At 36.9% G+C, this 11,806-nt stretch overlaps 1 protein-coding gene across 29 annotated transcripts in view; it reads left to right on the forward strand.

Moving 5' to 3' along the window:
- The window catches only part of PRLR (prolactin receptor), a 168,270-nt gene extending 159,607 nt beyond the window's left edge, over positions 1-8,663 (forward strand). For 28 of the 29 annotated variants that reach the window (XM_083818530.1, XM_083818543.1, XM_083818544.1 and 25 more), the window contains one exon: positions 229-8,663. In XM_083818530.1, coding sequence (XP_083674656.1) covers positions 229-1,251 — 1,023 coding nt within the window. In that variant the 3' untranslated portion in view covers positions 1,252-8,663. The remainder of the gene's footprint in view (positions 1-228) is intronic. The other variant, XM_083818533.1, reaches the window with a different exon arrangement.
- The last annotated feature ends 3,143 nt before the right edge of the window (positions 8,664-11,806 follow it).

Genomic DNA, 11,806 nt, shown 5'->3' on the forward strand with positions numbered 1-11,806 from the left:
CCATTTTAGAAACATGAACTCTGGGATCTCCCCACTAACAGAACTCAGGGAAAGTTCTTCTGTTCTTTTGCTATTTTCTGCAGTAGTAGAAAATCAGGTTACATCTAGTGTAGTAGCTATTATAGTATTTGCCTATTAAATATATAGACTGTTCACAATTGTTCTAGTTATATAAGCCCTAATGTTAACAGTGGAAAAATATCAATATCTTATTTATTATGTCCTCAGACAGGGAAATCTGAAGAATTATTGAGTGCTCTTGGTTGCCATGGTTTCCCTCCAACATCAGACTGTGAGGAGCTACTGATAGAATACCTAGAGGTAGAGGACAGCGAGGATCAGCAACTCATGCCAAGTCACAACAATGGTAATCCCAGTAAAAAAGCAAAAACAACACCCAAGGAAACAGACAGCGACTCAGGACGAGGGAGCTGTGATAGCCCTTCTCTGCTTTCTGAGAAGTGCAGGGAGTCCCGTGCCCTTCCATCAACACTTCAAACACAAGATGTAAGAGATGTTCAAGAAAATAAAGCTGTGAAAAGGAGCTGGGAAACTCAGTGTGTAGCCTTAGAACGGAAAACACTCCTTTCTAACAGTGAGAGCACAAAATCATCCACGTGGCCTGCTGCTCAATTACCTGATAATCAGCCTCCTATATTTGCCTACCACAGCATTGTAGATGCATGTAAAATAACACTGATCACCACAAATGTGAACATTGCCCCAGTTTTGGTGGAAAATGAAGAAAAGCATCAGTCACGATATTCTATTACTGAAACCGTCCCTGGAGATATGGAAGAACATGGAGAGATGGAGAATTTGCATTCCAAAACTGAGCAAACGGCAGTGCAGGTCAAACAAAACAGACCTAATGTAAAGTCACCTTTTTTGGATGCTACACTAATGGATTACGTAGAAGTCCACAAAGTCAAGCAGGATGAGCCAGCAGTATTACTGAAACATAAAGAAAATAGAGGAAAGACTGAAAATTACACTATTCCAGGAACCAGCAAAGAATATACAAAGGTCTCAACAGTTGTGGACCATAATATTCTAGTATTAATGCCAGATTCACGAGTCCAGCACACACCTATGTCTCAAGAACCTGCAAAGGAAACATCTCAGAACCTTCAGCAAGGTCAAGCTGAGAAAAATATGAGCTACTGTCTGACAGCTCCAAGTGACTGCAAAAGAGAGACAAGTGGATCGGAGTATATGGACCCATCCTCCTTTATGCCCTCTTTTAAATAACTAAAAGTTTGTTCACTCTTCATCAGGTAATGCTACAGAATAAGTCAAATACAATCAGTATAATAATGCAGTGGTTTAAGATTATGCTACTACGTTACGATTGTAGCTTACACCATTTTCTAGCTGACAAGTCTGTGATTTGCATATCAATTTTGTTAATAGTTATGTACAGTAAAATAAAACCACACAGCAAATAGTTCCCTAAAAACAAACAAACCAAAAAAAAAACCTAGGCTCCTATGTGTATTATACAGAGAATTATAAACTGTGGGTTGATACAACAATTATAGAAGTAAACCCTGGATCATTAACACATTTCTCAGAGAGGGAAATGAGGAAATGGATACTACATGCCATGAAAAATACATTGCAAACTAATTCTTCAGTTCTGCAGATCTTCTGTTATTTGATTCAACCTAAGGGAATATTGCAGTTTCAACAAAGACTAAGAATGTTACGAGTCAGTACACCACAATTGTCTGAGCAGTTTCTAAATTGGATAAATCATTACACAATGACATTCTGATCTACAACGTATTTTTTTCTGAGTGTATTCTGACAGTAGATTAAGATTTCTCTATACTTTTTCTCAACCCTTCAGAAAAATGAAGCTCTTATATATGGAAAAAACATATAAAAGAGAATATATTCAACTAATTACAGTAAAAAAAAATCCTCTAAATATATTTTTTTGTTTCAATGTGACAGAAAACTTTGCATCCCGTTCATAGCCTATTCCAGTCAAACCAAACATGAAAAACATAGCAAGACACTATTTGATATACTGCCTTACTGTACATAATATACAATTCTACTTTAGTACAGTCCCATACATTTAACAATGTATTTTTAAAGGCTATTTTTCTATTACCAAAAAAAAGCAAAATAAAATATTTTTTAACTTCCCAATGTTATTTAGCTATTTAGCAACTTTTCTGTTTCCTTCTGCTGAAACAGAGGTAACAAGTAAAGCTGCCATTTCTATACAAAGCATAAAATTAAACTTTATACTAAGTAAAAATATGAAGTAATTTTTAAACTATATTTCTAATATATTAAAAATGTATTACTATTTGAATTGTAAATTATTTATTTCTGATGTTTTTTACCAGCTGTTATTATAAAATTAAAATAGAATCTAGGTTTTGAGAGCAAGCTTCTTTCCCACTTAATTCGTACTCTCATGCCACTCATGAATGGAATGATGGTCGCCTGCATCCTTAGCCATTGTGTACACTTTTCTCTTAGCCTGGAAAGACAGTTTGAAATTTTTCAGATATTTCATAATGAACTTATCAAAATTAGTTTTGGAATCCAGCCTCAACAGTCAGGGATACGCGGCATAAAGTCAGAGTCAGTGCTCTGCTGAAGTAGCAACAGGAGTGAGAAAAGGAGTCCATATAGTTGGAAAGCAACTGTGGAAAGAGTCAGGGTTCCTCTTACCACATGTAACTGAAGGCAAAATCAAATTGATAATGGAATGGCTGCGTACTTATGGCCCTTCCTTCCTGAAGCAAAAGTTTAATTTACTCCATCAAAGTATGAACAAGTAAGTCATGGCTAATTAAAGCTGGGCCAAGCATTTAGCCAACACCACTAGCTTCAGTGGGAATTGGAAGCATAAGGTAAGGGAAATTGTACTGTACATGTGATGGAAAGGTCTTGTCCTTCCTGAACAGTGTCATATTTCTCAGCTTTTTCTGATTTTATGCACTGAGCCAGCCTTCCTGCAGTATCAGGTAACCTGCTGCAGAGCCAGCCAAAACAGAGCCTCTGATTTTGATCCCCAAAAAAACACATCTTATTTGGCAAATCAAATTCTTATATGATACTTCCATGCAATGGAACTGCTCAAGTACAGATCGGTCAAGCTGTCCAGCCCTTTCACTGGCTAGACTTTAGAATTTAACTATCTGTGTGTATATAAACATGTATGGTAGTGGATACTGTAACATTTACTTTAGGCATCAAATTTGAAGTCTGTGACCTCTATACCTGCAATTTACTTCCCCTTTCTAGAGGCTGATTGGAGCAGTCTGGATGATCTGCTGAATGCACAGAGAGGGATCTTAGATTCTTAATTCAGCCACTCAGTTTATTGCTTGAAGACATGAAGTGGCTACGTCAGAGAGCAGCCAAGCATAAAATTTTGTTTAATTACAGGTAACAGGACAATTTTACTGTAGCATTTGTGGTATATCTTACAGATTTTCTAGATACTAAAAGTACTGCAAAGAAACTATTAAGTTATCAGTCAAAACTGGAATGTTTTACAGGACAGCAATCTGTGTGTCCATGTGTGTAAGCTGATAGTATACTGTCTGACAATGCTTAATTCTTCTGACTGAATGCTTCATTTTTCTGACTGAATTTGACAAGGCCAATCTGAATCAGACACGTTCTCTTTCTTTACACAGATAGTCATATCTGAGCCAAGCAGTTGTTTTCTACTCCCAACAGCATGCATAAGGACATGCTGCTGCAGGCCTTTAGCATCCCTCTGGTGTTGTATAGAGGCTATAGAATCTTATCAAGCTACATCCTAAAGATTTTCTTTATGTAGTGGATTACTTAGGGTAACTTACAGGTAGCTACAGAGATGCTACAAACCAAAGCAAGGGTTGGATAATGTGTCAGCAGCAGACTGTTGCTGTCACAGTTTATTTTGGACCAGAGGCAGACAGACACAACTTTGAGCAGATTTTAAGTGTATTATTGATCCCGCCTAAATGGAAGTATCTATATATGTACCTGGTTGCTAAGTTTTTATTGTAGATCATGGAGTCTAGAGCATGATTCTCCTGGCAGAATACAAGTGTCTGCTTTAGGAAGAGAGAACTCATACTCTAAACTCCATTGACTGTTACTAAGTTTGTCTATCCTAGCTTGCTCTAATAGAGAAGTATGACTCTCTAGACCAAAAATGAGAATTTAAATAATGTTTATACAAATATTTCCTATGCTGACATTGCTTAAATGGAAAAATATGGGCTGTATTAATATTATGGGTTATGTCCAATTCTGTGGCAGCTGGTAGGCCCCATTAACATCAGTAACTTTAACACCTTGAGTTCATAAAACCCAAAAGATCAGCTTTTCAGAGGACCTTTAGTTTATATGCACATGCAAACTGCAAGTTGCCAGAAAGAAAGAAAGAAAAAAAAATCAGTATTATTGCATGAAAAAACAGGATTGCAAGATATCAAAAAGAAGGCCCCTCCAGTAATCCACAAATTCTCCCTCGGAAAGAGAACTGAGTGAAAGCATTTCTGTATGCCTAGCCATAAACTGGTACTGAAACTGCAAAGTATCTGCAGGCATAAATTACATTATGAGGCATAGATTCTTTCCCAACTTTGCCAATGAAAGTCTCGTGATGCCAAATCATCATGGCTTTCTGTGAAAACAGAAATTCAGCCCGAGTAGAAAAGGTGTATTTGTTGGTTGCTCAGATGTAGCTAAGCTTTTTGAGGGATTTGCTAGCTAAATAGAACTTTAAAACATTTTTCATAAATGTATTTCATCCTTTAAGCTGAACAAATGTGCAGTTTGATTATTTTCCCTTTGGACGCACTTTTATTTTCCAAAACACCCTGTTACTTCCCAGGTGGGAGTGACACCTTCTGAAAGTGGCCTTTAACATCCAAACTGTACTTTTGCACATCAAAAGAGAATAAACTAGTGTCCTGTAAAATCAGGATAACCATCAGCTAAGTTTGAGGGCCTTTGGATGTTCAAATATTTCATTGTCTTGTTTGCAACTTTAGTTTTTATTACAGCTCTTAGCTTTTAGGTAGAAAATAGATGAGATTTTGTAGCAGTTGTACTTAGTGGATTCTTGTAAAGTTATGATACATCAGTGGGGATAACAGGCACATGACACCTCTTTTGATATACAGTGATGAAGTATGTAACATAATTTACCCCAGGAACAGGGATTGTCCCTCTAGGTCTCATACCGTTAGTTAAACTTCTCACATGGATTTATGTTTCAATGATGCTTTCAAATTTAGATCTATATACATGTCTCTTAAAGTGTGAACTACCTATTAGTAACATAAAAGCCCTAAAAGGCTCTTCAGAAGTAATTCATTTTATAAATTCATAAAATCTAATATATATATTTCAATTAAATACCTTTCCTTTGGACTCAGAATAATTTTATTTATAGTTTTTCTTCAGTATTGAGAAATATAACTCATTATTTTAAATTTTCTAATTAAACATTTTCCTTTAGCAAAGACATATTTAATGTATATTTTTAGTATTTCAATATAATGTTCCTGACTCTTAAAGAAATATGATTTATTCAAGTGGGGCATGTGCTGCCAAAACTTATTTTCACATAAAATGCAGGTTTGAAGAATGGTCTTGATGATACTATGTAACTACAGAGGATTATTTAATAAAAATGCAGTAAACAGACCTTATAGAATACTAATAAGAGGATGTATGTGTTTATGGAACAAACTGAAACACAAATATGTAGTGATAACTGGTTTATGTTAAAGCAGTGAACTCTGTGGTATATCTGTTTATGTGTATATGTTTAGATAGCTGGAAAATCTATAGCTGCTTTAAATGTCATTTAAGTATCTAAAGTCTAGTAACAGTAGATGTTAAAAATGAGTAAGAACCATTTTATTTGTGATCTCTGGAGCACTGTATATGTGCAGCTCACATCATTAAGCCTGTAAATGTGTTTGATAATTTCTCATTAACCGTAAACAATTTGAAAGTGTTGTGCAAGGAAACCAAAGTCATCTAAGCCAGTTAATGAATATTAGACATCTTCTACAAAGCCATAAAGAGAAATGAAATGAAAGCGTCATGAGATCAGGCACCATGTTTTTAAAGAATCACTACCTCAGATGTTGTTTATTTTTGCTCCCTTTAAAAAGGCAGACAAAAGCATTTTACTTTGTGTGTCAAATTGCAGATTCTTTTCTAAAAACGTATTTGTAACGTTCAAGTTGTTTCTCTTAACTAACAGCTTGTTATGGAATCATCACTTGTGTTGCTTTAGTAGTACTAGGATGGGATATTAGACATTTGTAGCCAAATATGTTTTTATGTGAAAAAATAACAAAGAAGTTTCCATCTTTTCGGGAAAGCCATACTGACCAGCTTGGCAGTTGCTATTTTCCTAAAGCATCAGTCCCTTTTCTGCTTTTTGCTACTGCCTGTGTGCCCGGCTTGCTAGGACTGAATGAGCTGAGTTCTCAGAGGTGATCTGATCTTGGATCTCACCAATGGGAACTAAGCATTTATCAGTACTTACTACATAGAAAGACCTGTTTTCAGTTGCTTCTGAGAAGTTAATCTTCAAACTCTGTTCCTAAATGAGTGAAAATGGAGACCGCCCCTACTCTCAGCTATCTCAAACCCTCATACCATGTCACTGACTTCCTTCAGACTCTAGTGCCTATGGTGCAGATGGACAGACTGAATTACACTGAGCTGGAACAATCTTTTGTCTCTGCCTTGAAAATCCTTTTGAAATAAATAAAAGATTTTTTTCATCTTTCCAGTGGATGTCAAGCAAGAGATTAAAGATAAACAGAATATAGAAATACATCATGTATTGGGACAGAAAGGGAAATTAGCAATGGGAGGAAGGACATGGCTGCTGCATGTGGCAGAATGGAAGAGGAGCACAGTCACAGTGAACCCTGCAGGAAGGTGCACAGGTAGTTGAGAAATCAGAGTGGGCAAACATGCATATTGACCGTGGTTGAGAAGAGAGGGAGGGAGAACAGAAAATGAAAGCAGAAGAATCAATGTAAGAGTAGATAGGAAAAAATCAGAAATGGTAGAGTAATAAATGAGTTTTTAAGAAAAAAAAATATATATATATATTTTTATATCAAAAGTGGGAATACGTACCGTTGCTTGAGATAGTCCACAAAAACTGTAATGCCTTATTAAGCACTAATCAGTCATCAAGATGCTGAAATTGGCTACTACAGATCAGCTGTTAGATAAAAGCTGAAAAAGACATACACGAGAGCGGGTCATTCCATTTATATTAATTACAGGATTTTCTTACAAGTATCTGATATTGGTCCCTGGCAAACAATGCTTGAGCAGCTAGACCCCTCATCTAATCTGCTGTTACATTTCCTACATTCCTAAGGAAAAAAATCAACAAAAATACCACATGTACCACATGGTTTTTAAAAGCTACATTCAATTTTTCAGACAGATTTATGAATTTTTTTTTTTTAATCCATTTACACTGTGTCACACATACATCTGTCATTCTTAATCATTCTTCTGTTTTCTATTTACTAAAGGCAATGCAATGACCTAGAAGCCCCAAGAGACAAAACATTTTGTGGGTACTAATAAATGGTCTCTTGACATTTCTGGGCATTGTATAGTTTACACCTGTGACAATATTAACATATATGACAATACATGACAATATACCAGTTGACATTTTCCTTAATCACAAAGTCCATATCTTGGTGATAAATTCTAGAATTACCAAGACAGACTTAAAATACATTTCTCCAATTTAAGCTAAGTTTTTAAGAGAAACTACTACATCTGTCAAAAGTAATTCAAGAAATAACTGAATTATTTGTGTCGCGTCTTGCAGTGCTGATAGGCTTTTAGCTGGATTTATACTCAAGACATCAGTACACCGAGAAGTTAGAAATAAGGAAGTCTTTTTCATATCTTCCTGTTTTATTTTCAGAAGGTTTAACATTCTGTTCTGTTCTGTGATGGTGCTGGTCTTGGACTTTCTCTTTATTTGACAACTTTATTTTTGGACAACGCTGCTTCTATTTTAGAGAGCTGCTGACTACCTTCACCTCATTTTGACATCAATAAAAATGTATACAGATTTTACTTCATTTCCTACAAAGATTGTAATGGTCAGTTTTATAGATAAAGCACTAAGTAGAATTTTTAGAGAATGCTGGAAATCTTTGTAGATATCAGTGGCAGAAAATATCCCTTGAGTAGGACAGAAAACTATACATGTCTAGGAATACGCAGATTTTTCTATAGAATACAGGTGGAAGTATAATGATGTCAAACCACATATTTTAATATTCATAATGCTATAAAATACTCTGAATTCTCATCCCAATGTCCTTCATTCCAAAAGGAAGAGGAAACTACTGCTCAGATATACTGAGAAGGGACCTCCTGGGCTGCTATACTGTTGCTCATTTTTCATCTCAGAAAGTAATTTTTTATTCTGACATCTGAATAACACAACCATCAGTTTCATACATGCTATATTCATTTATATTGCTCATAGATACTCAGCAACATGTGGGTTTCTCAAATCTTTATATTGTGCTCCACATATTTTTTTTAGTCTGTGTAAAACAGAAATACTGGAGATGCTGCTCTGAAAAAGTACTACCAAGGGAAAAAAAAAAAAAAAAAAAGAAGTCAAAAGACACTAATAATTTGTATCTGTTCAAATTTCTGGCAGGGCTGTTAAATGCAGGAGAGTCTCTAGAACTTCCTTGCCTTTGATAGTGCCAGCAGATCTCTCAAAGAAACTTATTTATAATTTGAATTGCATGTTCTGAATAGTATACACAATAAACAAGATAATTCCCAACCAAGAAAGAGACCATCCAATATTTAAAGCAATTTTTTTTCCATTTGCATAAACCAATTCATTGCTAGCCTTGCAATAAAAGCTAGGCATTTCCATTACATTTTCAGAATTTGTATGCAATCTGGAACATCCAAGTTATTGTAGTGTCATTAGTTTAGCAACAGAACAACTTGAAGCACAATTATTCTATGAACCAGATCCAAATATTTTGTAAATTTCTAAAATTTAAGAAATTATAGAAAGTAGATTTCATATGCAGTATGTACATTGGTTGGAGCGTACTGGTACAAAAATAGTTGCTCAGGAATTCTTCATTGTTTCTAAGTGTATTTGAAGGAAAATGCTTTAAAAGTATGTATTTTTTAAGTTCTTAATATTGAAACTGTTGGCTTTAATAAAATCTGTTAGCAATTTCACTTGTAAGATCAATATTGTTACTGAAGTCTGTAGCTTTCTGGTGGACTTTTCTATATTTTGTCATTGTAAAATCTCTCTGCAATGATGTTCACATTTCAATTTAATAAAAGTTCTTGAATAATATTCTCAAAATCTTCTAGCTTTCCTCATAAAATTGAGCAATTCCATTATATCTAATAACAAAAAAGAAAAGTCAGACATCCAGCACAGTTTGTGGGATGGGCTCCCTCTGTTCTCCAAGTGGAAAGCCCACTGATAAATGTTTTAACCCACTTTGTGTGCACTGGACAGTTGATTCAGCATGCAGGAAGCTCCATACTGCATGTAGTGAAAATGCAATATACAGCCATCCATGCATACAACCTTGGGTATAAGAGAAACTCCTGTGTGAAGAAGGACTTCTGACTTCTTGGAGAAGCTGTTTAGAAAGGTTGGTTTACTCATGCTTATTTTCACTCCTAGAACATATTTTCTGGAGCACAAAACAAGCAATATATTCACCTGCTCCAAACTGGGGGACACAAGGCAGAACTGGAGAAAAGTGTGAGGGTTATTACCACCTAGAATCATAGAATCACAGAATATCCCGAGGTGGAAGGGACCCATAAGGATCATCAAGTCCAGCTCCTGGCATCACACAGGTCTGCCCAAAAGTTCAGACCATGTGACTAAGTGCACAGTCCAATCTCTTCTTAAATTCAGACAGGCTTGGTGCAGTGACTACTTCCCTGGGGAGCCTGTTCCAGTGTGCAACCACCCTCTCAGTGAAGAGCCTCTTCCTGATGTCCAGCCTAAACTTCCCCCGCCTCAGCTTAACACCATTCCCGCGGGTCCTATCACTGGTGATAATGGAGAATAGGTCACCTGCCTCTCCACTCCTCCTCACGAGGAAGTTGTAGACTGCGATGAGGTCTCCCCTCAGCCTCCTCTTCTCCAGGCTGAACAGGCCCAGTGACCTCAGCCGCTCCTCATATGTCTTCCCCTCTAGGCCCTTCAATCAGTCTTCTAGGTTTCATAGAAATCACAGTATTAACACAGATGGCTCCTTCACAAGGTCACAACTCTCAGACTCTCGTTACTTTATCTTTTTTTCTTTCTTCCTTCGTGCGTTCCTTCATTCGTTCCTTTCTTTCTTTCTTTCTTTCTTTCTCGCTTTCTCGCTTTCTTTCTTTTCTTTCTATAAGAAAATAATCATTATCACTGAAATTCAGGCATTGCAAGTTTTTGAATGTAAAGTTTGATTGAAGAAGTCTGAGTATTTTAGAATCTTACCCTTCTTATCTTCTCTCAGAAGATTCACCATCCTTGCTGGTTGTGATGGTAGTCTTTAAGGAAGAAGGAAAAAAAGAAGAAAAAAAAAAGAAAAAAAAAAGAAAGAAAAAAAAAGGGGGGGAGGAAGGAAGGATCTTAGAATCATTAAGGTTAGGAAATACCTCCCCAAGATCATCTGGTCCAACCACCCCCCTACCACCACTATCACTCACTAAACCACATTCCTAAGCACCATGTCCAACTTATTCTTAAATATCCCAGGGACGGTGACTCCACCACCTCCCTAAGCAACCTGTTCCAATGCCTAACCACTCTTCCTGAGAAGAAATTTCTCATAATTTCCAACCTAAACCTCACATGGTGCTACTCAAGGCCATTCCATCTTATCACTAGTTATCTGCGAGATGAGGCCAACCCCCAGCTGCCCACATCTCCTTTTCAGGGAGTTGTAGAGAGCAAAGAAATTGGTCATTGGTCAGTTATCCCGCCCCTTCTAACAATATCTTTCAATTTCTCTTTATTACCCAGATAATATTTTACAGTTAAATGCTCTTTATCACCCAGATTACAGATAATATCTCATTCTAGTTCACTTCTTTTCCTTAATGAGACTGTTTTTCTGATTTGTCCCCATACTCATTTTTGCTTAGGTCAAGTGCAATTTGCCACACTCAACCTTAGAAGTCCTTTCTCTGCTGAGCGTGAGATGAGCCATACGAAGATGGCAAACACTCAGAAAAATGATCAGTATTTCATAGGAATGAAAAGCACTCCCTTACAACCACATTTTAATGATTGCACATTAAAGTTTTTCCAGAAAATTACTAAAGATGGGGGAGAATTGGATTATGGCACAATTAAGCTGTGAAGGAAAATATTAATTTTAGCACTGTTTCTCCAGGGTGAGCATCTGAAAACAAACTCTAGTGGGTTTATGCGGCAAGGTTTTGGTCACGGGGGGCTGCAGGGATGGCTTCTGTAAGAAGAATCCGGGAGCTGCCCCACGTCAGATAAGGGCCAGTTTCAGCCGGCTCCAAAGGGGCCTGCCACTGCCCAGAGCCGAGTCAATAAGCAATGTTGTTTGTGCCTCTGTGAGAGCAGATTTAAGAAAGGGGAAAAACGAAACAAAACAAAACAAAACAAAACCTGCTGCACAGCAGCAACTGGGAGAGCAAGGAGTGAAAACCAGCCCTGCAGCCCCCCAGGTGAGTGCAGCAGGAGGGCAGGAGGTGCTCCAGGCAGGCAGCAGCACTTCCCCTGCGGCCTGTGGAGAGGCTC

Source organism: Anser anser (genome assembly GCF_964211835.1).
Source record: "Anser anser genome assembly, chromosome: Z".
NCBI classification, from domain to species: Eukaryota; Metazoa; Chordata; class Aves; order Anseriformes; family Anatidae; genus Anser; species Anser anser.